The 25,241-nt window shown below is 45.1% G+C and overlaps 1 protein-coding gene across 4 annotated transcripts in view; it reads left to right on the forward strand.

The window, feature by feature from the left end:
- The window catches only part of LOC103817274 (uncharacterized), a 62,015-nt gene that overhangs the window by 7,234 nt on the left and 29,540 nt on the right, over positions 1-25,241 (forward strand). For all 4 annotated transcript variants that reach the window (XM_050973223.1, XM_018915449.3, XM_009091406.4 and 1 more), the window contains exons 2-3: positions 12,062-12,137; positions 13,397-13,887. In XM_050973223.1, the coding sequence (XP_050829180.1) occupies positions 12,062-12,137; positions 13,397-13,887 (567 nt within the window). The remainder of the gene's footprint in view (positions 1-12,061; positions 12,138-13,396; positions 13,888-25,241) is intronic.

Genomic DNA, 25,241 nt, shown 5'->3' on the forward strand with positions numbered 1-25,241 from the left:
AAAAAAAAGTCCACCTCCCAAAGGCACAAAGAAATCTCATTGCTTTTCCTTGTATTTCCCAATTCTTGGTTTTTATTTGAATGAAGAACTAAATTCTGAAAAGTCAGTGCTGTGTATTTAGCTTGGGGATTTCAGTGAAAACTGATTATTTTTCTTTGCTGGATAGTGCAGTTCTTCATTTCCTGCTGTCATGCATTGTCCTACAAGTTCCAAATTTGTTGCACTGTTTGGGATGCTAAATGTCTTCTTGAGCACGTAAAGAGCTCATATTTGAGGTGAAAATAGACAGCAAAACCAGGTCATTATTTATTTTAATTATATGGCTTTCACAAAAAAGTGGGTTCACTTTTTTTTCATAGTAGAAAGCAAGGCTTGCGTCTGCTTAGGAGAGTTCTGTGGAGTGGTGGGTGGGCATGGCACCGCTCTGCTGTAATGTGTCAGCCTGGCCAGCTTCCCTGGCTGTTCCTGGAGCATGCCCCGGGTCACAGCAGTGTTGTTGGGCTTCCTCAGAATGGGAACCAAGGGCTGTATTCCCTTTTCAGCGGGAAATAACACTCCCACACACATTGTAGGCAGCGCCAACCCCTCCCACCCCCGTGCCTTTATCTGTAGCCCCTGTTCTCCTGTTGAGTGGGATTCAGGTTGCCGGGTGATCCAGCTCTTCCTAGCAACCGGCATCCCAGGTATGTGTGTGCTGGGCTGTGTGCTGCCGCAGGAGCTGCTGTACGTGGCCCTGGGCAGCGCCTGTTTGTCCTCCTGCCACCGGTGACCAGCAGCCAGCCGGCTAAGCTGTTTGTGAATAGGCCCCAGCACCACCCACAAGTGCTCAGCGGGAACACCCAGGCAAGGATTTAGAGAAAAGCCAATTAGTTGTGACCTTTATCTGCACTGAAAGCATTCCCTGTGCAGCGAACTCTGCTGTGACCCAGGCCTGAAAGTCGATGTAAGGGACATATGGCCCAGTGTGACCTCTGCAGAGCTGTCTCTATGCCAGTCTGGGCACAGGGCTGCCCAAGCTGTGGGGATGCAGCAAGCAGGTGAAGCACAGCTCAAATAAGGTTTCTTCTGGTTTGGCATGGTCACTCCTTGGGGGTGGACAGCTCAGGGTGTCTCTAGGCATTTCTTCCCTCTCTCGCTATGTTCTTGCTCTTGGTGCCCATTGTAACTTCTTCTCTGCCATGGGCTGGTCTGTTTGGACACAGACCTGGCATCCATATGTACCTCAGTCTGTATGTCACACTGAATTTTTCAGTTCCTCTAGGACAGGCATTTTCAGGTTGGGGCATCTCAGGAGCTAGCTGAGGCAGAGGGAGCAGATCTTACATGATGATGAGGGTTTTTTGTTTATTTGTTTGTTTTTGTCTGGGTTTTTTTTTGTTTTTGTTTTGTTGTTGTTTTAATCTCCTTTGTAATCACTGCAGCACACCAAGTGCTCGGCCAGGTGAACTTTTGCTGTTGGCCTGTTGAGCAGCTCTAGCCGACTGGGAATGGCACAGCAGAGTACCCTTCTAAAGAGCTCACATGGTTAGTTCTCTGGACCATCCTCGATAGCTTCATGGAAGGTGAAATACCATGGATGCTTATGGAAACTTCCTGTTGGACTTGTATGTAAGAAAGTATCTTGCTTGGTAGATTTGCACTGAAGCTGCCATGTGGCTGCCTGTGCAGTAATCAGAATCCTGATTCTTTATAGTTATTCTCTGTTAGCACAACAGAATGTCATCTAAGGGTGGCAGGGGCTGAAAGCCCAAAGAAGATTGTGTGAGTGCTTCACAAAGCAGCTGGTGTGGACCAGCCCCTTGTTTCTTTGTTTCCAGCCCTGTCCTTCCCCAGCACTGTTCTCCAGGCTCAGCCTGCTGCAGAGGACTCCAGCTTGCCCAGGCCTGAGCTGTGGTGCTGGGAGCAGATCAATGTCTGTGTGTGTGGCATGCACCCTTTGGATGAGTGCTGTGAGCCAGGAGTTGCAGTGAAACCTGGGGAGGTGTCCCTAAGGCATGGTAGCCTGGCAGGCTGTGGGTTGCCTTCCTCAAACAGCGTGACTGGGTTGGTTGGTCCTTGTGCTCAGCAAACACACCTGAGAAAAGGCCTCTGCACCTTTGCCTGGATTCACCTCCCCATCCTAGCTCCAGCATCAGGCCACATGAGAAGAACTATGAGTTCAGGGCTTGAAATGCTTTCTCAGGAGGAGAAGGAAACCAATGCCTGAGTTTAGGTCTCCAGAGGGGGCTTTTATTAGTCGTGTCTCCTGTTTCATGGGTAGTTCACCTGAGGTTTGTTGCCTGACTTTAGGTAGATGGTCCTTATCTAAATTTAGATTTATGAAGGGATGGAAGATGCCTGCTGTTTGTGAGATGTCCAAATACCTCAATATTCATAAGTGTCCACAATGAGAATAGGTAGGCCTTAGTTTCTGATATATCTAGGGACCAAACTATTGCTTCGTAGCTGATTAATTGATTTGTCTGGGCTACAAATCTGGTTTTGAGCCAGGATTTTGAGGAGATCAGGCAGTTTGAGTTGCACAAAGATCCTACCCCTTCACACCTATTTTATTCAGCAATCTGTCTCATCTTGCTCCTTCCTAACAGGGTCACATTGTTTCCATGATGCATGCTGGTTTTTATTTAACTGATGTCCTTACTTCTTGGCATAACACAATCTGCCAAGCTCTATATGGACATAAGATGAGAATAAAATTTCCTTTGGTTGAATGGGGAATTTCCCATCTGAAGGAAAGGTGCCAGACAGGCAGCTAAGTTCTCCAGTTTGCTAAGAGTGTGTCTGGATGTAAGCTGGAAAAATATAAAATAATCCTTCCATATCCTGTCACCCAGTTATTACACACAAAGCCAAGTGGTTATTCCAGACAGTTGTCTGCAGCCAGACTATTCTTGTGTGTGTGGTTTTTTTTTAATATAGTTTTTTTCTTTATTCCTATGAATTGATTATTCCAAGGGAATAAAGTTCTATGGCCAAAGGCTAATTAAAAGGAAAGAACAGAGGTATTTGGTGTGAAGCATACAAATTTAGAGGCTTGAAAAATCAGCAGCTTCCATGTATAGATTTTTTTTTGTTCTCAGACAACCCTTTTTGTTCTTGGACAGAGCCAGTCACTTTTGGGAAGCCCCTCAATGGTATTTTGCAGAGGGCTGCTGTGCCATGCAGCTTTTCCCATCTTGCCCTTGAATTGATATGTGGGGATGCTAATTTGGTATGTAGTGCTTGGACACTGTCTCAGTAGCACTTTGTGGTGGGGTCAGTTGGACCTGGCAGAACACTGTCACTCTTTGCTCTGTGCATCCCCCTTACCTTGTGACATTGCAAGTAATTGCATGGTGCTGTATTTACTTCCATGAATGGAATTCAGGAGCATCCATCCCATGTTCGACCTACAGTTTCCCCCAGCAGCCTATCCTCCTGCATTGGTAACCCAGTAAGTTTCTTCTGCCTAAACCTGTTCATTTTACACCACCGAATCTGTGTAGAGGTATTTACATCCAGAACATCCTGTGGCAGAGTATTTCACACCTTAACTACACACTGCCAAATGATCACCTGTTATTTGTTTAGGACCTACCTCATACTAGTTTAATTTTGTGCCTTCCGTGCTGTATATTGAAGAAGAGAGTGAATATTCAAATTCTATCTTTGTGAATATTCAATTCTGTCTTCTTTTCTAGGTCATCCCTCCGTGTGTGGGATGATTTGACAACCCATTTGTCAGATTTTCCCAACTAGGAACCACTTGGAATCACAAAATATTTACCAGGAAAGGATCTGGGGCAGCGAGAGACATTACAAGTTATGACATGCTCCTAACTCTTACTTTGAAGGTGCCTGACCAGACGGATCAAAGACCTGGTCTGAAAGGATTAACCTACTGGTTTGCTCTCTGATAAAACACAAGAAGTTTGGTGTAAATCCATAGAGATGAAACAGCTCTCATCTGCTTGCACTCAGAGGGGTTAATGTGAGATTTTAAGGGGAGGAGAAGCCTGAAATGTCTCATGTGCTCCAAATGTATTTTCCAGCCTGACTGTAAGGCATTGTTCCTTGTGTTTGCAAATGTGGCTAATGTAGTTCTTTATGGCTGAGCAGAGGTGAGTGTCGAGTGAGGACTCCCAACACAAGCAGCTTCTCCTCAGCTAAGGAAGTATCTCAGGGCAAAGGCACTTGCCCTCTGAGTCTTTTGAGTGGGGAATGGAAAAACTGTTACCAGATGTGTTGTTTATGCCCGCTGCTGTCAGCCGTGCTTCCCTGCTTGAGGGGACTCATGGAATGCTGAGGAGCTGCTGTAAAGTGCCTGAGAAGCTGGCCTGTGCAAAGAAACCTTTCCTCATGACAGTAATAGTAGCTGAGCTAGGTCGGTGGGGTGGGCTCTCAGTCGGGAGGGCTGTGTTTAAATCCCCGTGGCCGAGGCAGGAATGGTTGGCACTGCTGTGAGCAGCCAGCTCCCATCCTCCCTCCCTGAGTAAACGCATGACAGATAAGATCAGCTATTAGAGGTCCCTCTCCAGTTCTAGGTGTCCCTTGTACTGTCTTCCTCTTATGTCTGAGAGGGTTTTAAGCATCTGATAAATAGTGTTGCTTTTAATCTGACTATTTGGAGCTGAGGTTTAGCAGCAAATGGGCTGTAAATTACAGATGGAGCTAAGTCACTGTATCTTAGTGCAGCGTGGATGAGGCCCTGTAAAGAAGGTCTTTAATCCTTCGGTGTCCTTTTTGTCTTCCTGGATTGCTGTGCTTTGTGGTGTCAACACAGCTGAACAACACTTCTGCTGCCGGGTGTGAGCCCGGCGATTGCCAGGGCTCCAAGCTGAGAGCTGTCAGGGGAGTGGAACCTCCTTTGCAAAGGGATCTCTTTGCATCACAACTGTGTTGCTGATGGTTTCTGATAAGTTTCTTTGTTAGTTCTCATCTGAGCTATGTTGTCTCCCCTCACAGGATGAAAAAGATAACAGGTGAACGACAGCCTCAGGAGAATCCTTGAAATTTGTGTAGGAATTAGCCGCAGCTCTCGTTATTGCAGCAGCAAAGCTATGAGTGGAGTAAGAGAGCTGTTGAGAAACTCCTAGTGTGGTTCTGTCACATGCAGGTGACTGCCACCTGGGGCCGGGCTGGGCTGGGAACGTGTGAGGAGCAGAAGATGAGTGTGGGAGGTTGGTGGGACACTTACAGGGAAGTGGCACACCTGTGAGCTTTATGAGCAGGTAGAAGTGGAGTTGGAGGAGTGTACGGTTTCTGTCACTTGTAGCAGAGCTATAAACCTTAACTAGCCTCTTAAACTAACAACGTAAGGATAGTTTGAGAATTTTGTAAAAGTTCTTGCTACCAGACTGATACACATCACAGCATGGAGCTGCACCATTCCCCTGGCTCCTGTGCTGCAGAAACAGTCTTACTTTGGAACACAGTCCTCTGGAAAGTCAAAAGGAAATTGAGGGATTTAAGACTCCATTTCCGTGGTAACAACACCTTTGTTACCAAACCCTATCCACCTGCTGAGTGAGGGCTGTAGTGACTTTGTATTATCTCTGTTTTTAACAAGTGACATTTATAACATTGAAGCCATGGTTCCAAACATGACTGCAGCTTTAATCATGGAGATTCTTGATCTCATAGTGGCTTTGAGGATAAATTTAATAATGTTCTCTCAGATTTGGAGTATTTTGTGTGGTAAGGAACAGAGTCTGGGTGTATTTTGCCTAGGAGGCCTTTAAAGACTAATTTTTTTAATTGATAGCATTCCTTTTTTGTCTTTTGCTGGCACAGAAGTTTGCTGCCTGATGGGAGGAGTGTGTGCCTCTTTATGGGTGCCTATACCACTGGTAGAACAAAGTCTGTTCTAATCTGTTTGCAAGTAATTATTTCTATTTTGGGTGGAATTTAAAAGCATGATCTTAGTTTTATTATTGTAATAATATTTGCCCAGAGTTCCTGAGAACAGACCCAGGGTGGATTGGAGTCTCAATTGCAGGCATCAGCTGGATTCATGTCCCTGCAACTGGGGAACATGGGAGTGCACAGGCACCAGAAACTAGATACCCCAAGTGTTCAAGCACCATAGGCTCCCTGGTGGTATAAACGTACTTTTCTGGATAAATGGTGAAGCATCAGGACTTGTTAGGTTTCTTGGGATTTTTTTGTCTGGTTGGTTTCTGTTTTGTAAACCCTCTGGTGTTTTTATCTTTATTCTCCCCCTGCAAAATCATCCCAGCTTAGCTCTGGGAGGAATGGGGGAAGATTTTGAAAAAGAGGTTTGCACACTCTGACTGCTGCAAAGAGAACTGATGTGGGGCAGATGAGAGAGTGCAGAGAGTCAGCTGTGCTGGCCTGAACCATGTTTTGACCAGTCAAAACAACAACCTTTTTCCAGGGCTGAAGCCAGCCCTCCTGCACTTGTCTGCATAGAGTCCTCTGGTTTACTCCACTTGCAGCTGAAGATCCCCAGCATGAGGGTAGTGTATCTCTGCTTTAGTTCTAGTCAGATTTGTCCACAGGTGCCAGTTCTTTCCAGAAGCTGTAGACTGTATGGTCAAGACACACCTGTGTATTTGTGAAAGTGCAGGTGGCTGAGGGAGAGGATTTAAAATGGTAAGAGGAGCAAGCACGTGCCTCCTCACACCCGTGCAGTGCTCATATCCTCACTGTTCTCTGTTAGCCCTGTGCCTTCCTTTCAAGATCTAGGTAACCCAGTTTAAGCCCATGCTTCTGTAAATGCAGCTCAGTCATTGCTCCTCAGAACAGAAGCTTGGTTTCCATATTCTTTGATTAATGACTGCCACCACTTGCATCCTGAGAGCTGCCAGTGACCATGTTTGGCAGTGTATGAGAATGGTAAGCACTGAACAAAAATAATTACTGTTAAAGCATTGCAGATTTGGCTACCTGGAGTGACTCTCTGCTTCCCTCACATCTCTGAAACCATTGACCATTAATACACTCCAGGCCCATGCAGAAGCTGGCATTCCTACAACAGGAATTTTGCTGTACTTGGTATAGGTAGGGCTTAAAAAACAAGGGCCTCAGGGAGTGCTGTGTCCCACTGGCCCATCCCAGCTTTCATTTACCCAACAGCAGCTCTGTCAAGCAGGACCATGTTCAAGGGTTATGAGCCCTGTGTTTGACTGTAGCCATTTGCAAGGAAATGGTGAAGAGAGTTTGAAGGCAGACCTACTGTGAAAATTAAAAAGGAACATAGCAACATGGAAAAATATTCTAGAAAAGCTTTTCCAAACCAGGGCAGTTCTTGCTGTGAGTTTAGCTGTTGAAGGACCCTAGATATAGCCTGGCAAGTCACATCTCACATGTGGATGTTTGAAGATTGAACTGAACTTCAACTTGGCAACTTTTCTTGAGGAGAGAGCCAACCTGTTGTACTAGCATAAATTCTCCCTGATATTCACTGAATATCTCTCAAAATTAAAGGAGATATTGGGAAAGGAGATACATGTTAATTTGAAGGTCTGTTTGACTCATTCCTTTTTCCTAATGTTCCATGGCTCAAAACTGCCTTTCAGTGTCTCATCATCTACTTGTTTTCCACCTCTTTCTAATTCAGAGTTTCTTATAATTGGTAGGATGGCACCTCCCTCATTCAAGATCCGGCAGTGTCCTGTGGCAGCTGTACCAGTTGCTGACCTGGAAAAATAACACAAGGGAAATTTAGTGAAATGTTTTTGCTAAAGCCAAGCAATGGAAATGGAGAAGAGGCAGCAGTAGAGCCCTGTGCTGTAGGTTGCCCATGTGCATAGCAGCTGCTCTGTAGGCAGTGTGGCGGGGGGAGGTGAGTACTGGTTTCATTTCTCCAGTTTGAAGAAATGGAAATCAGTTCCCCATCGCAGAGATACCAGTAGTCATTGTTGAGCTCATCCATTGCTTTCTGGTTGTGTGCCAGGAACCAGGGTGTGAGACCAACTTAGCAGAGTCTCTTTCCAGGGCTCTTGGAAGGGACTTCATTTAGTTGCAGAGATTGCCTGCAGTGAGCAAGCCTGGGTCACAAACAGCCTTGTATGTACACCACAGGCAGTATTTGCCTCTGCCAGGGAAACTGCCTCCCTGGAGGTAAACTCCTTCCTTCCCTCCCTCCCTTGCTCCCAGAGGGAGATTGGGAATGATGCCCTCCAGCCTGTGTGCAGTCTTCATTCAAGCTGGGAACAAGAGGTTGCCTGTGGTCAGTTGTATCTTTGTGTTATCTCTTCCTCATGAGCATACCTGTGCTGAACCAAACCATGCTGTTGGTGTTTTAGGTTTTTAGGACATTGCAGCCTTTAAGTGGAGCCTGGTGGGAGAGTTTTAGTCTGCCTTAGAAGTGAGATTTCTTGTCCTTTGTAAGCTCACAGATGATTCTTAATGTCATTGCTTTTGATTGTAGGACAGCAGAATAATTTCTCTTCTGGAAGCCAAACCAAGAGGAACTCCACTTTAACATAGTGGGACTTTTTAATCGTCTGATGTATTTCAGAGCTTTAGACTTTGAGGGTGATGTGACCCTTTAGGACCTGGGCAATTTCAACTGCAGTTTATTACTCAATTGACAAGCAGCAGTGTGATCAGGAAGACGTGTTTTTCTGTCTCTAGTTTTTTTCTTGTATCTCCTAGTTTGTCTTTCATGTTAAAACTCCCTCAAAAGTGTAAGCTTTACTCTTAAGTTTTCCTTAAATACCATCTGGTTATTTTACAGCAAGCCACATTTCCTTACTAGAGATGGATGAGAAATGAAATGGATGGGGAAGTCAGTTTATGTTTCTGTGTGGAACAGAAGGAGTCCTTGTCCTGACTGAAGGCACGTCAGGTGCCAGAGATGAAGGTCTCAGGTGTAACACTGGGTGATCCTCACCAATGGGAGGCTGATTGCTGATGCATTTACTGAAGAAAGATTGAAGGGTGGATGGACACATCTCCTTTGTTTTTTGGCTTCTTTTGTGCCACAGCTTGTAAACATCCACATATTTATGTGAATTGAAGATTTTTTTACCTTTTCTTTTCAAATTTGCATGTTAAGCCAGAAAGTGTGTTGGGCACAGTCCTGGCAACTTTTCTAGTTGTTCCAGCTTGAGCAGGAGCTTGGACTATTGTGATACCAAGAGGTGTCTTTCAATCTAAAAAGTTCTGCAATTGATGTGCTGTGAATGAAGCCATGATCTGGTGGGACTTTTGACTTGAAGTTTTCCAGTTTTCTGCTACAGCAGTGCCACAGTTCTGAATTTCTGAGGAAAATGGGGCTGTATTGCCTTGGGCAAAAGTAAATCTGTAGCTAATATATGGGAGGCTGGAAGCCTGAACACAGGACTGTTGTGTTTAGTGAAATGTTTTTGAATGCTTAGGAGAGGGTACTGTTAAAGCCTGGGAAGAGTCAAGGGAGAGAGTATTTATCTCCAACTAGTCAGAGCATTAGTCTTTGATTCCATAGATCTTTAGTTTTTGGAAAGTCTTGTTATCCAGACTGACAGAGAATATTTTTTTTTTGATTTTCCATTAATCTTTGCCTGTGTGAGGTATCGTGGCAAGGAGTTTCAGGTAAAAAATTTCAGCTCTGCAAGATTAATGGTTAGACTCCTGTGAATGATGGGTCTCTGTTAGGGGGGACATGAAAGCTGGAGTCTCTTGTTTGAAAGACTTTCCTTTCATGTGCTCTGAAGAAAGCCTCCAGCAAAGTGCTTAAGGCAACTCACAAGGGAATCAGTTTTTGGTTGCTTGAGGGACTGGGGAGGGCTCAGTAGAGGAGAGTTACCCATAAGAGGCCAAGGGCTGGCAAAATTTCACTTGCAGAGGGAAGAGTGAATATTTTGGAAGCCTGTGACCAGTAGACCCAAAGACCTTCAAATGTCAGTCATTGACTCAAATCCACCTCCTATCTTAAGCATCTCAGGCCAGGGACATTGTGCAGTAGCTGTTTGACCTGCATGTGCTGGATGTCATTGGCTTTTTTTTGGAAGCAGTGCCATGCCATGTATTGCCATTCACATTGTACAGAAACTGGAGCTGCTGGGTTTCCCACGCAGGGCTGCTAAACCTCGCTGAAAACCCTGCCGTGTCCAAATGAAAGGTTTTTATGTGGGAATGAGCCACAGCCTAAGGTCAGTACCTCTCGAGTTAGAATGGGAGCCTTAGCTTTTATAAGGGAGACAGGACCTCTGTCTGTCTGTACAGCAGCCACACAATGGCACCTCAGTGTCAGCTGTCCCCTCTGTGAACTGCCATGGTACAAACAAGGTATTATACCTGCTCTGGGGACAACTAGAAGTCTCTGTGTTTGGCAGTGTTCCTCAGTGCCAGCTGCCTTTATTAAATGATGCATGTGTGTGAACACATACAGGAAAATTGTAGAAGGAAAAACAACGTCCTGCGTTTACTTCAGGAATATCTGCAGCAGGGATAAATCTGAAATCTGACTTGCCTGGTTCATCTTTTGACAGTTGAGGATGTAGTTTAAAGACTAACAAGGAAGGAAAAGATATTTTGATTTTCTCAAAGGGCAATGTAAATACAGAAGGGCAAAAGGTAGCTTTAAAGAAAGAGGGGGCGGGGGGAAAAGGTGTCAAAATGCTTTTGAGGGGAACAAAATGCCCCAAACACAGTCCTGGAGGATGGTCACAAAATAGGTATGTTGATTTAATAGCTGTCAAATTCAGTATCAATCAGAATTTGTCAACTGTTTTTGCTTCTCTGCATTAGCAGTGTGTCTTTCATAGACACCTAGGTAAGTGTAGCTGCTCTTTTGTGTCTCTGGGTGGCTGAAACTCTACAAAGATGTCTCCCCAGGGTGGTGGAGATAAAATGGGTCCATATCAGTGTAATGGCTGCATGCTTGCCTCTTCTTTGTATAAGTCAAGCACAAGCACATCAAAGGTGTAAAATGGAAGCATAGCATGTAACCTTTTGAAACGTATTGCCATTGGATTCTGTTAAGAGCAAGTATTTTGAGGCAGCTAAGAGTGATGGCCATGTTTGTTATTCTGAATAAAAAGGTGTAAGGAATAATGAAGTTCATCTTGCCGTGATCATGTTATTCCAGAACTGTTTCTTATAAAGGTTTCTTTTAAGTATTGCATTTTCCTTTGACTCATTTGGTTTTGCCTGCTGCCAGAGACACATACTAAGCTGTGTAGCTCAGTGGTTTGATCTAATAACTTCCAGGTAGGCTCTATGCAGCTGAACAAAAGTCACTTCAGTAACAAGGTAGGTAGGATTTCCTCTGTGTAGGAAACTCAGAAGCAGTGTGATCTATCTGACCTATAAAAGCTTGGTTTCAGGTCTCTCAATCCTCTCAAGAGGCAGCTAGCAGGTTTGTTCAGTGTTAGACATGTTTTGAAAGAGTAAGTGGCTTGAAGTCCATTGGCTGACACAGAGCAGATGTTCTCTAAAAGTCTTGATATTGAGAAAATATGTGAATTATTGTTATCTTGGAGCATTCAGAAGTGTTCAGTGGTACTGTAAGTTATCTCCTGGAGGGGACAGCGTAACAGTATTGTCTGTGTTTCTGTGAAATCCTGTTTCTCTTATTTCCATTAAATACTTCAGGGTTGGCCTGTAGGAAAGCAAGATGAGTCTGTTCTGTGGTGGATTGTGTGTGAACTTCAGGGGGGAAATGTGGGTACATACACAGGATGGCCAAAGCTAACATGCCACTTCCATTTGTGGGTGCCTTGCAAGTGCAAGTGCTGTTGACAGGATGTGTCTTTATCTTGGCAGTGGAGATTCTGGAGATTCAGTTATCCATGTGATGTGGATGTGGTAGGCCATGATGGTTGTAAGCTACATGTCTGGGAAGTGAAAGGCAGGATATGTTCATTGTACTTGGGAAAGAACTGGCAGTGCAGCTCATGTGGTGGAAGCAGCAGTAGTTTGTGTGTTTTGTGTTGCTGAAAGTAAGAGGATACGATGGGAGATTAGGGCTGGGAGATGAGGATGTGCATACAGGAAGGTGCTATGGCTGGGTGTGCGTGGTTAGGTGGGGTGGATGCCTCCAGGATGTGAGAGTGGGGAGGGTGGGGGAAGTGGCTTGGGCAGCAATATTCAGTGTTCATGATGAAGCCTTTTCTTTCTCCTTGTCCCCTAGATCTCCTATCCCCCAAGTGATGAGGACAGCGATGACTCTGAGGGAGAGAACCAGGAACTTGCTCAGATCGACAGAGGTAAAGGGATGAAGATAGAAGGATCCCGGGAAACTACGGCTGAAGTCAGTTTTTCTTTTCACTCGTGCTTTTGCAAATGCCTCCTTCTCAGTCCCCAATGTACCACAATCAGATGCATTAAATCAGTCACTTTTGAAGCACCTGGGACCTCACAGGCTGGTGTTATCAGATGCTGCAGTTGCATTTTTACCACCAGAAGCAGACATTGTTAACCATGTGTTGAAGTCCCAGTGCTCTGACATGGGGTAGAGATGGTCCACAACTGTGCCAGCAGCAGAGCTGGGACTAAAAATGTAGCTTCTATTCCATGCTTTTGACTTGTGTCATCTTTGTTCTGGGTTTCCTCATCCTTGGTATTCTGAGTTTTAACCTTCAGTTTATTCAGTCCCCTGGACCCATTATTTGATTATCTCTCTCCCTTCCTCCTAGACTGTTGGTTTTGTGCAGCTCTGTTCTTGCATCTAGAGAGAGTCTTTGATAGAGAATATACAGGTGCTCTGCTGTTGTTTTTGGACTTGATATGAAGTAGCTTAGAGCTGCAGGTGAAATCTGTAGTAAATGCATCTCTTAAGTTATGCTAAGTTTGCCATTAGTGCGTGCCCTGTGCCCAGGTTCAAGCAGATTCTTATGCAGAGGAAGCAGAAGTTCAATTCCTGACCCACAGGACATGTCCTGTTAGAATTCAGATCCCTGCTCCATATGCTTAGCATAAAAAGAGCTCAGCAGAAGAGATAAAGCATGCCTAGCTTGTGCCTGAAGACAGGCTCTCTTGTGTGATAAGTCTTGTCATAGAGGACTTTGATTTCCAGAAAACAGATCTCAATTATTTGAGCTGTAAAGGTGATGCTTAGGATAGTGTAACTTACTTGGCTCTTCTGTCCTGAGAACTTGTCACTGGAAGTTAGTATTTTTGGTTAGAGGCAAGTCCTAGCAATGCATTTGTAAGCTTGTGTCTTTTCCACGTTGAGGAGGTGAGGTGGGTGACAGATCTGTGTTCTTTCTCTGGAACTAGACTTCCAGGTGATGGTTTGAAAGGGGATGACATCTAGCAGTCTGATCTGAAGAAAGGTCTGGAAACTTCCAAAGGGAAGCATTCAGCTGGGGGGGTGTTTCATCTGGGGAGGAGAAGGTGGGGGAACAGGTCAGAAGTTTACTTGTGAGGAGATGAAAACAGCAGGGCAGGAGAAAACACGCCCATTTTGTATAGGCTGTGGGGCCCAGATCTGCTCTGCCACTTCTCAATCTCCTCCTCCCACCAGAGAGAAGACGGAATTGTACCCTGACTCCTCTGGCCACCAACCAGCTCCAGAACCAGGAGAGCCAATGCTGCAAGGTTCGGGCCCTCTTCCATGCCAGCCTTGACCGCCACAGCTCGGAAGAGGAGCTGGAGCGCATCAACCGGGAGTTTGCCGCGGAGAAGCGCAAGTGGTCCCAGGTCAGCCGGCTCACCTGCTGCGGCGACGGCAACAACGCCTCCTCCAGCGACGAGGAAGTGAAGAACTTGTGCGCCATGTCCTTCCGGCCCGTGGCAGAGCAGGGCGACGGCCTCCAGGCCAGCCCCAGCCCCGTGCTGTTCAGTGCCTCCCCTCCCAAGAGACTCCAGCCCCTGGTGCGGAGCCCGGCCTCCGGATCTTTAATCTTCACGAGCGTCGGGGCGGGCCTTGAGCAGGTCATGCCTTGTAAGAGACATCGGCAGGGATATGGGGATAAGGTCAGCAGGCCCAGCCTTGACCTGGAAAAAATGCAGCAGGTAAGGCAGAACTTCCCGTGAGGAAAGCAGCATTGCTTGAGAAAAAGGCCTGGTAAGCAAAGACAGAAATGGGCTATTGAGGAGAGTATAGCTGTGCTGCAAGGGCCCTGACGAAGGAGGAACGATGAGGAGGACTTTATGGATATCAGAAGGCTCATTAATTACTTTATTATATTATATTATTTTATACGTCTAACACTGAATCTGCTAAGCACTCAACTTTGCACACACTGCTTTGAATCTTGTGACTGTCACTTGGCAGTCCCGACACACACACACACACTCTTGGCCCTGATAGGCCAAGGAAACCAAACACTATGATTTTGGGTAAACAATCTCCATATTGCCTTCTACTTTTGTACAAACCAGGTACAGTAAGCGATAGGAATTGTGTTTTCTTCCTCTGATGTTCAGAGAATGTGAAACCTAGAAATATTCTTGGGAAGAATTGTGCCTTTCTTTTCTCTGGGAAGAGAAACGTGGGGCTACAGGCGAGGATCAGTAAATTCAAAGGGTTCCTTCTTGTGGTCGTGTCTTCAGGGGCACACTTTCAGAGTGCTCCTGCTGTCTGTCTAGGATAAATTGGGGTAAGTGTAGATACCCCTCCTGAGAGGTAAAGGTACTGCTGCTGGGGTGGCTCCTGCCGCGCTTGGGCTGTTCTCTTGCTACCCCAGGAGGAAGGCAGCACTTGTACTGTCCAGTTCAGTGCATGGCATAGGAACAAAATCACTGGCATTTGCTTTCATCAAGTAACAGCTGCTTCCATGATCTGACCTATGTCACTTACTCCAAAAAAAATTATTTGCTTAGCATGTATAAAAAGAGCCTTTGGTGAAAGTGGTTGTCAACTTGATGATGATAGGAACTTCCACACTTGTTGAGCTCCTTGGGCCTAGATCTCTTTATGCCTCCCAAGAGTTCTATAGCGATGTAAAAGAGTGCTTTTTACCTTTTTAACATTTCACAAACTGCTTGCAGTTTGCTCTAGATGCAGTTCCTCTTGATTTTGCAGGGCTTTGGTTTGGCCTGGGACTGAAGTGTGGAAATGCTAGAAGTTTGCCTCGTCTCTGCAGAGCCTGGGAAATGGGGCAGGCTGCCCTGTGCAGTTCCCATCTGGCGCCTCTCTTTCAAAAGGCCTTGCTGTAGAGCTAGTATTTCATGTCTCTTCATTATTTTTCTATTTGCACTGGTGTAGTGTCAGCTTAAAAGGATATCTGCAGACATCTGCTGGCCCTGGTACATTGCAGTAAGTTAAAAACAATTATTTTCAGTTCTGAGTTTCCTTTCATTAGGAAAGAATTTCACTGCCTCTGGTTTGTTCGACGTACTAGCTTTAACCTTGCTTGCAACAATTCCTTTAAGCCTACAAGATGGACCCACTAAAAGAAAGGACTATGCATTTATTTTCTAAGAACCCTAAAAGTGAGATTTCTATTTCCCTATTACATTGTTGGTTTTTCTCAGTCCTGCTGGCAGCATACTTCCCATGAATACATAATGCAGAGACTTGTGCTTTCAGTATGGTTTTCCTCACCCCCTTTTTAACCTTCTAGCCAAGTTTCTGCTCACAGAACATTCAAAAGGCCCAGTCTTGCATTTCACATCACCCAAATCTTCTACTGATACTGACAGACTTTAATTAGTCTCACATCCTTACGAGAGAAGAAGAAAGCTGCTAAGCCTGTGCCCAGCCTTCTGTTTTTTCAGAGTGCACATAAGTAAATGGGAAAATGTTTCTTTTGGCCCAGGTGATTTCTCTGATTTGGATGCCAGGCATAGCATCTGCCTGCTCTCCCTCAAACATCTTTCAGCACTGTCTTCAGGAGTGTATTGATAAAGGTTAGGGGCTAATTTAAACGAGCTTTCCAAACTGTTGTTTTTTTCTGGGAAAACCTTGTGAGAATAATTGGCTTCCTTGTTCATTTGCTCTCTAAACTTCTGGATTAATTGTGGCAAAGATTTTTTGCAAAAGAAGTTGAAACCTGGAGTGGAGGTGGCAGTGTATTTTTTAAAATAACATTTTTACTGTGGATGTCATTAACATTCCATGGTTGTGGAATCCATGTTATAAAGAAAGGATAGTCAGCTGGTGGATTTAATTTGGCAGAAAGTGTACTGAGGGCACAACATGACATGACACACAGTGAGATGCAGCCTGAATATTTTATTTGGTCATTTGTATTATTTTTATAGTTTTAATTGGTTAACTTTCAGCCAGTAACATCTTGAAGCTTTAAGATGAGTCTTTGCTTGCTACCTGTACTTACTTCTCCTATGAAAATCATTCAGGACCCCCCATTCCCCACTTATAAAATGGGACCAGGGTGTTTGTTTTTTGGTCTGTTTCCATTTTCCAACAAAAATGGCTCTTTTTAACTGCCTGGGCAGTGTGTGGCATCATGTGTTTCTTAGCCAGGTAAATGATGCATATGAGGAATGTTACTATTAAGCAGGCTACTCTAAGGCTTCATCTGGGCTCCAAACATCAAACTTTTCTTGCTTTGGGATTCTTATCTTTGCTATCATATGCTTGCCCATGAGAACACAGCTGAAAAGTTTATCAGCTAGACTTTTTATTTTTGAGTAGCAGATGTGGCTTTCACTCTTATCCCTGAGCCTTACTTCCCATCCCTGCAGCTCTGTGCAGCTGACAGATGACAGAGAGTATCAGGCAAGATGAATTTGTGCCTGAAGCAAATGTGCTGGGAGATAAGAAGACACTTTGGGGGTGTGATGTGGTATGGGTAACTCAAGGGTGGATGAAAAGATGCCAAGTGCTTTGCATCAAATTCTGTTTATGTTGGATAGTGATGGAATATTGGTCCAGAGAGCTGAGGTGTAGGGAGGCTGTATTGGGATGTTTAAGAAGATTTTGCTTCCTCCCATGAGTCGGTGGCAAGTGGTATCCAAATGTCTCCCTGTATTCCAGTGATTTGATGCTTTTTGGTAAAAAAGAGGAATGAATTTGAGAGACAAGTGAGTTGGGAGCAATCAGGGTGCTTAAAAAAAGTTAGGGAATTGCTGTTCTTTCTTAGCCTGTGAATAAATGGAAATCTCCATCTCCATGCCTTTGAGTTCAGCCTCCTGCAGCAGAGAAGGCTGTACCAGGAGCAGGTTTAAAAAGCTCTGTTTTGGTTAGATGCCAGGCTATGCCTTTCCAGCTTCACAGGGTACAGTAGTTCAGCCCTTCTGTGTCCCAGACATGAGTTTGGACTGTTGGCAGATGTATTTCCCACCCTGTCTGGTCAGCTGGCCCACCCAGTGTCTCCCTGTTGAGGCCAAGTGAGGATATTTCAATACATGCTTTTCTTCACTTCTCCAAAGGCCTAGAAAATTAGCTCAGAAGACTTCTATTCTTTCCCTTAATTGGGCAGAAATGCCCTGGCTTGTGCAGACACTTGCCTTGCTGCAGTGAATGCCCTCTCCCAGCACCCCTTGATCATGGTCCCTGGACAGACACATCATTGCATGCAGGCCCTGCTGCCAACCACTTGCTGTTTAATGAAGCCTGCTGCCACCCTGCATGGCTGCTTCCACTTCAGCATATCTGGCTTTTTTGGCAATGCTGAGAGCACAAGGTCAAGGAGAGCTGGGACATCCTTGAGTTCAAGGTGAAGGCACCAGGTTCACCTGAGGCATAAGGAAGTCTAGGGTGTCACAAAGACTTCTTGGAGCTGCTGAGCTCACTCCCAGGGGATTAATTGTTCTTGGCATGTTGTGTAAACAGAGAGGAAGTAAAGGGTCCTCCTGTGCTATTCAGTGGGACTGCCAGGAGCACCTTTGAAATCTACTTAAAGAAGCTTGTGAAGTCAGAGAGTAGCATTTGCAGGGAGAGAGAGCTCCTGGGGGGAGAGCAGCTTTGGGGTGGTACAAATAAGCAGTCAAAATTCTTTGTGTGGGTAGGTCCCTGATATGGGAAGCATAATTTTGAAGTACAAGGTATGTATGGGTACATGGTTATAATTCCAGGTACGCTGCAAAGTGACTAGATAGGTTTCATGTCTTGCTTAGAGCTTTCTGCTGTGGTTTGCCTGCTTGTATAAATAGACAGAATCAGAAATTCATAGAATATCTTGAGTTGGAAAGGATCCACAAGTTCAAATCCTGGCCCTGTACAGGACAGCACCAAGAATCACACCATGTGCCCGAGAGTGTTGTCCAAATGCTTTTTGAACCTTGGCAGGGTTGGTGCCATGGCCACTAACCTGGGGAGTCTCTTACAGTGTCCAACTACCCTCTGGGTGAAGAACCTTTTCCTATACCCAACCCAAACCTCCCCTGACACAGCTTCAGGGCATTTCCTTGGGTCCCATCCCTGGTCACCATGGAGAAGAGAGCAGTGCCTGCCCCTCTGCTTCCCCTCATAAGGAAGTTCTAGACTGCAGAGAGGTGTCCTTTCAGTCTCCTCTTCTTCAGGCTGAACAAGCCAAATGATCTCAGCTGCTCTTTATTTGGCTTTCTCTACAGAGTGCCAATACCATTTTCTTTTGGAGGCTTAGCACATTCTTTGAAATGCAATGAGGTGCTAGGATGAAAAAGGCTATCTGAGAAGAGAAAAATGCATCCTAGGCTAACATTTGGGTTGTTCATTGCAGGGTCTGCCTCCCCTTTGGTGGGTGACTAGTTTCAGTGCAAGACATATGAGTGGCTCTTTGGCTTGACACTGGAATGGCCTGGATAAAGTGCCTGATGAGAATCCTAATTTGGGCTTAGCTGTGTGATATCAAGACCATCTTCTTTCTGCTGTATGTTTCAGTACTGGCATTTTGGTTGGACTGAGCATTGGTGGGGTGATCAGCACTGAAAACTTCCTTTGAGTTCCATACTGGTTGCACAGAGGCTGCACAACAGCATTTGCCACATGTGACCAAGGACCCAGTGTGTGACCCTGGTGTACTGGGGTCTGGGCTTTGGGCTGCTAATGGCTCCAGGGTGAGCTTTCCATATCCTTAGCACAGCTGGGTTTTGCCCTTGCCTGTCTCTCCAGGGCTTGACAAATAGCTTCCAGATAGCTTCCACGTGTGAGCTTGTGAGTCCTTTTCACCTCTTGGCCTCCCATTTGAATCCAGGCCTTTTCAGAATTGTTACCATCTGTTTGCCCGTCTGAGCTTCTCTCTGTGCCGAGAGGGTGCCGGAAGATCTGCTGGTGCTGGTGGTATTTTCAGCACAGCCTCTGCCCTGGGCCTCACTCTCCAGAGTGACTGAGTAGAGTTCAGGGGCCTGTGCTGAGCATAATTCTTAAGGGGCCCTGTACCAGAACTTGTCTCTCAGGTGTGGAAAGTTGGGCCATAGCAGTTCTTTGTCTGTGGGCTTGTTGAAGCAACATAGTAAAGAAAGTGTTGCAGAAACTGGTTGCATCAGTAGAGCATGAGAAATTCTGCTTCTGGTAAACTCCTGCAATTTTGCTTTAATTTTTCATCCCCAGAAATATGCTGCAGCAGCTGTTCTTCCAGCACAGAAGTGCCTGTCTATCTCAACCCTGACAGTGTTTGGCACTGAAGTGGCCAGCAAACAAATGTTATGTGTGGCTGCTTCAAGGCAGTCCTAGCATGAGGAAGTTTGGGGCTGAACATGATCAATGACATTGTCTGGTCTGCTTGCCTGTGAGGATGTAGTTCCATGGTGGAAGGCTCTGGGACTCTAGACACATACCATATGAGTGGGAGATGAGGCATGGTACAGGTGTCTTGTTCTTTGCATCCTTGGAGGAGCTGAGGAGATGTTCTCCTGTGGTTTGATCTCTGTTGTAAAGACTGGCTCAGTGCTAGCTAGCTGATGTTCAGTTTGCTGACATCAGATGTTGAGAGTCTGACAGTGGTGGGGAGAAAAATGTGCTGTCTGGGAGGTGGAGAGGGACTCAATAGCAGGGGAAATCATGAGGAGCTCCATCTAGCCCAAGGAGGTGATTATGACTCTGCCAGGCAGGAGATACCTCTGTCTCTGTGTCTCATAAGTGTTCCCTGGATGGTTATCTAATTCATGCAAAAACATTAGGAAGTGCCTGTGTACAGCTGCAGCTGGATGAATTGGAATGTAAGGGAGGAGTAACCCATGTCCAACTTGGCCTAGCTGCTTCTTAAAAAGCATAATGATTTCCTCCTGGAACAGGCTAGTAAGTTGACTGTGTTGTCTTTTCACTGATGGTAAGGTTCATCTTGCTGCCAGCTTGTAAATGCCAAAGGTGAGGTAGGCAGGATAACCTAGTCCTGTTCCTAAACTCTAGGCATCAACCAGTGTAGCAGAGATTAGAGCATTCTCACTGAATGGTTGAGGTTGCAAGGGCCCTCTGTAAGTTATACAGCCTGTATGTCAACAGCTTCTCCACAAGGATCTGTGTTCTTTGTGCATTGTTGAAATACAGAATTAATTTTAGAGCAAGTCCATTCCAGTTCTGCCTTGCCCCATGGCACCTGTTGATACTGTGTTCACCTTTCAGGTGTGCTGCTAGCAGACTTTCATTCTGAGCACACACCTCTCTTTGCACCTCTTCCACTGTTGTGTGAGCCCTGGCACAGAATGTGTAGTTCATTCCTTGAGCCAATTGCTTCTGGTCTTCTCCCTTGATGATTTCCTTCCTTTTTTTGTCTCAGTGCATTTTTGTTCTGTTTTTGTAACATGTGCAAAGGGACAACAGTTCAAGAGGGAGATGGACAAATGAGCTGCTGTCTGGAAATACTTATTGGTCTCTTTTTCCTGGGGTATGTGGCTGTGTAATTTTACTGCCTTTTCCTGGAAGCTTGCATGTTGGTGAGTATATCCATCTGGACTACCAAAGGAGGGTGAGCCAGTAGCTGGAATATATGCTGAGACATCTGAAATGTGGTTCCTTGAGGTGCTACTGTGACTCATGAAAGAGAGCAGGGATTAGGTTGGTCAGGGTCATTTGGATAACACTAGAGAGCTTGGCTGAGCAAAATGAAGGTGAGGGAAGGAAATTTTACGTGGCTGAAGTTTGAGAAGCAGCAGAGATCTGTGGAATAGGAAGGTTAAGAATGGCACAGAGCTAGAGAAGAGTATTTTTTGTTGTATTAAGATTCCCAAAGGGACAATAATAGCACCTGGCACCAGTGGCAGAAAATTATGAGCCTGAGGTTCAAGCCAAGGGCTTATCATTTAGATTGGCAGGCTTGCTGGCACCTTCCCAACCCTGCTGTGTTTTTTTTTTTCCTCAAAGCTCTAAAGCCTGGTAAGAAGGTATTAGACTAGAGCTGAGTCTTTGGCTGCAGTCCAAAGAGAGATCAAATGGGCATATGGCACTGCTGGCATGTGGCCTTGGGATGTGACTCAGGGAGAAGTCCTGAGGGATGCTGTGTAGGACTTGAACTCTTGGTCTGACTCTGATGGTTAGGTAGGCCTGGGAGGAGCAAATTGGGAAGGAGGTAAAGCACTTCCATCTGAAAACATCTGCCATAAGCTCTGCATGTGAATGGACAAGGTTGGGGTTTTGACCTCTAGCGTTTTCCTCTCAAAGCACCACATAGAATGATTCCTACTAAACTAACAGAAGGAAAAGCCCAGTCTCCCATATCTGTTAGCTGTGTTTTATGATGGGCTGCCAGCTGGCCACAGGAAACATCACTCCGAAAAACCAAGAGCTCCTAACTGCAGCAACAGCACAACTGGTTAAAATGTGATTGGATGTGGGGTGAGCAGCAGTCACAGAGTTGGGTGCTGGATTGGATCCCCAAGGGTGGCCATCCTGCCACATATCACTGTTCTGTCTCTTGTGTTGACTTCTGGTCCTTTTCAAATAAGGTTTTCTGAAGGGCATCTTCTTTCTTATTTTGACACAGTACTGTGTAGGAGGATAATGTTGGCATGTTGTTTCCCAGTCCCTGAGGTCAGCCCAACTAATCTCAAGAGCCTGACAGATTAAGAAGTTTTGTTGCAACCTGTGTATATGTTTCAAAAACACTAGTCTGGAGATGCTGCTTGGAAGGGAAGGTCAGGACTTTCTCTGCAGTGCTCTTCTCTTCTGCAGTAGCGCTGGATTGTCCTCACCTCCCCCAGCCTTGATGCGTCTGGACTAGGGGGGCTGCCTGGGCTGGGTCCCAGTGTGGCTGTTGAGTTGGCTAGATACCTCTCCCTGCCCACTCCTCCCTCAGCATGTGGCTCACTGTGATACAAATATCTCATCCTTGCCTGGGGAGAGAAGGAGTCTGCAGGTGGCTCCACCATATGCTGTCATTGCCCAAGTTGTGTTTGGTCTGTGCGTGAATGGATCTCTCTTCAGGTGTAATAAGTTGCATCTTTTGCTTGTGGTAGCAACTTCTGGAAAGGAGAGAGCCTTACAGTGTAGCTCTTTGGAGGGCCAGTGAAGTGGCTTGAGGAAAATGGAGAGGGTGAATGGTTCTAAATAGCCAATCTGGTTATTCCTCATATAGTGCAGAGGGCATCTGATGGTGGTGGCAGTTTTCTGCTTGCTTTTCTGTGTTGTATAGGTTAAGAAACTGAAATAAGCAGTAGAGATAGATTAGGTTTTTTTTTTTTTCTCTTTGTTCCTACTTACCACCACTAAGTGTTGAATTCCCTTAGAATTCAGCAGCCACAAGATAACAGGGGCTGCTGTTGCTTAGAATTCAGATGGTTATAGACTTGTTCAAAGCACTGTACAGAAGAGATGGTAGCAAGGAATGGAAAACAAGCTTTTCCCTCGCATTGCTTAGTTCTGTATCTGAGAACCAGGACACCTTCCTTGCCCAGCATGGCTTGGCACTGGTGTCTAAGAGGTGACACAGGTGTGCTTGGCACCCAGCAGTCTCTCACGGGGCACTGCCCATGAGTGAGAAGGAAGGAGGGAGATGGTAGTATGAGTGGCAACAGCAGGAAGAGGGCAGTCATGTGATGGTGCTGATTAACTATTAATGCTGGGTGTTTGTGCTCCAGTTTGTCACCACACACGGAGAGCAGGCAGCTTGGCCGGAGCATGTCTGAGTCTTGAAAGCGCAGCAGCCATTACTGCTCAATAGGCAGAAGCTGGCTGAGCTTTTAAGGCCAAGCCCGTGACCAGAGTAAACACTCTAGGAAATGCTGTGTTTGAGACAAGCTTTGGAGTGGCAGAATAGCCAGCCTGGCTGTCAACAACACAGCTGTCCTTGGCGTGGGCTGGGGTTTAGCTCTGATTTTCTGCCTTAGCTCTGAATAACCTCTCCATTGTTGGCTCACATGAGAACCGCACTGCTGGGCTCTGCTCGTGCTTTCTTTCAGCCTGTTGATGTCAATGGGAGTTTTGGGCATTGGTCCACAGCTCAACTCACAGGGGGAGGCACTCAATAGAGGCATCTACTTCTCATGTAGATGGAGACTGAGTTAAACCAGAGAAGATTCCCTTGTAAAACTCCCTGCCCTTTTCCAGAGCTGTGAGCCCAGATACACTTCTTGAGCTGCAATTTGTATTGAAGAAATGCTGACCGGTAAGGGAGAGACAAACTCTCCCTCTTCAAGCCAAAAAACCATGTAACAGCATTTTTTCTAAATTTAAGATTTCAAACACATAGGTATCCTGGGGGCCATGGGTAAATTGAAAATAAAACACAAATGAAGACATTTAAGAGAAACCCTATGGAACTTGCTGGTTTTCCTCATTGCAAGCAACCTTTTTGGTTTCCTGCTGGACTTTACCTGCTTATGCAAAGCAGTTTTCATAGGAATGAATTTCTAAAACTGAGCTTTGTCGAGGGTGTTAGGAACTTAATGTAAATGAAGTCTGTGGTCATGTCTATACTAAGAAAGGCTGTATTTTTAATTCAAAAACATGCCTGTGCTTTAAAATTCTGGCATAGGCTTGCAAACTATAATTTCACCTTCACATGTTTGATTATGGAAAAAACAGGTTGATCTGCTGTACAAAGGATAAAGCCCTCAAATGCTTTTCAAGTTACTTTGCAGTCTTATTGTAAGCATGCTCTTTTTGACAGCATAAACGAAATAAAAATTTGTCTGCCTTTGGAGGCTTTAGAAACTCCCTATTTTGCCTGTGACTTCAGAGGCTCATCAAACAATCCTATAGGCTCTGCCATGATGGTAAGTGGGCATGTTATGATTAAGAAACAGTTTTTAAAAAATCACTTTCCAAATTTCAAATCTAGTGCATCTGTGTAGTTCCTAATACAGGTAGAAATATCTTTAAAATAGAGCTAGTCGATGTCTGATTTTTCTCACTTCCGTACACCTGTTCCTTGTTATGGTCCAGGTGATGTGGTTTGCAGCTGGGTGAACCACCATAGGTCAGGGAATGCCCTGAGTTTGTTCAGGAAAGTTTGTTACTGCTACTGTTTGGTGTATGTGCCAGAAAGACAGACAGACCTCACACAAGAACATGGTGTACCTGACTGGATGATAAGACTGTATATTGATCATACTTTCAAGTGAGTCTTTAAGTTGCAGTGCTTTGTTCAGAGCTCTGGTGGAAATAGCACAGTGAGTTCATGGTATGTTTATTTTCATTGTAGCACTGAATTTGGTGTGCTGTCCAGTCAAGCTCTTAACTAATTTTCAACTTAATATGATTTCTTGTTTTCCTCAGAATGACATAACCAACCCTATTAGTTTCAAATTAGTGTTAGTGGAATGAGTGCGATTGTGAGCACTGGAAGTGGTGCTCTTGGGAAATATTTTCTAAACAGAAAGATTTATAGTGCAACTATTCTAGCATTCTTATCACTTTTCTTTCATGGTACTCCAGTGTTTGATTCAAGCCTGACTACTACAAGAAATGTGAGAGGCATTTTTGCTGTGCTAGTTTGTCCTGCTTGCATTTTGCAGACTCTTACCATGGGCAGTTGTGCAGCCTATGGACTCTCTAGGCCTGAGTGAAACAGTAAAACCACACGAAGCTGAAAAAAGCCAGATTGCTATCTCATGATGGGGCTGCTGCTAGGGTTAGAGGTAGAAAGCAGCTGTAACTACTGCTGCAACTGTGAGACTTGCCTGTATTGCTCAGTCCACTGTATAAAACTCTGTACTGAGCTGAGGCACTTTCCACATGCAAGCATCCAAATCATTCAAACACCCTCAAAACTATTAATATAAATGGATGTAAACTTCTGCTGTTGTTACCAACCTTTCCCTGCAGAGGATCCTAATCAACTTGGCCTTGAGACATTCTGGTCACTTTTTAATGTGTTAATCTGAATTTATGCCCTTCTTCAGTCTGTGAGTGAAGGAGCCCTCTTGGTCCTAGGGCATGACTGTTTTGTAAGTGTGAGATGGACCAAAATCCTGAGCTGAAAGAAGGAAACACTGATGTGATTTGTGCATTAAAACTGATGCATTTGTTATGAACAATGACATGTGTTATATGATAACTCTGATATGATCTTGCGAGCTATGGTTTATTTCTAAAAATTTCGAAA

Source organism: Serinus canaria, chromosome 3 (genome assembly GCF_022539315.1).
Source record: "Serinus canaria isolate serCan28SL12 chromosome 3, serCan2020, whole genome shotgun sequence".
In the NCBI taxonomy this organism is placed as follows: Eukaryota; Metazoa; Chordata; class Aves; order Passeriformes; family Fringillidae; genus Serinus; species Serinus canaria.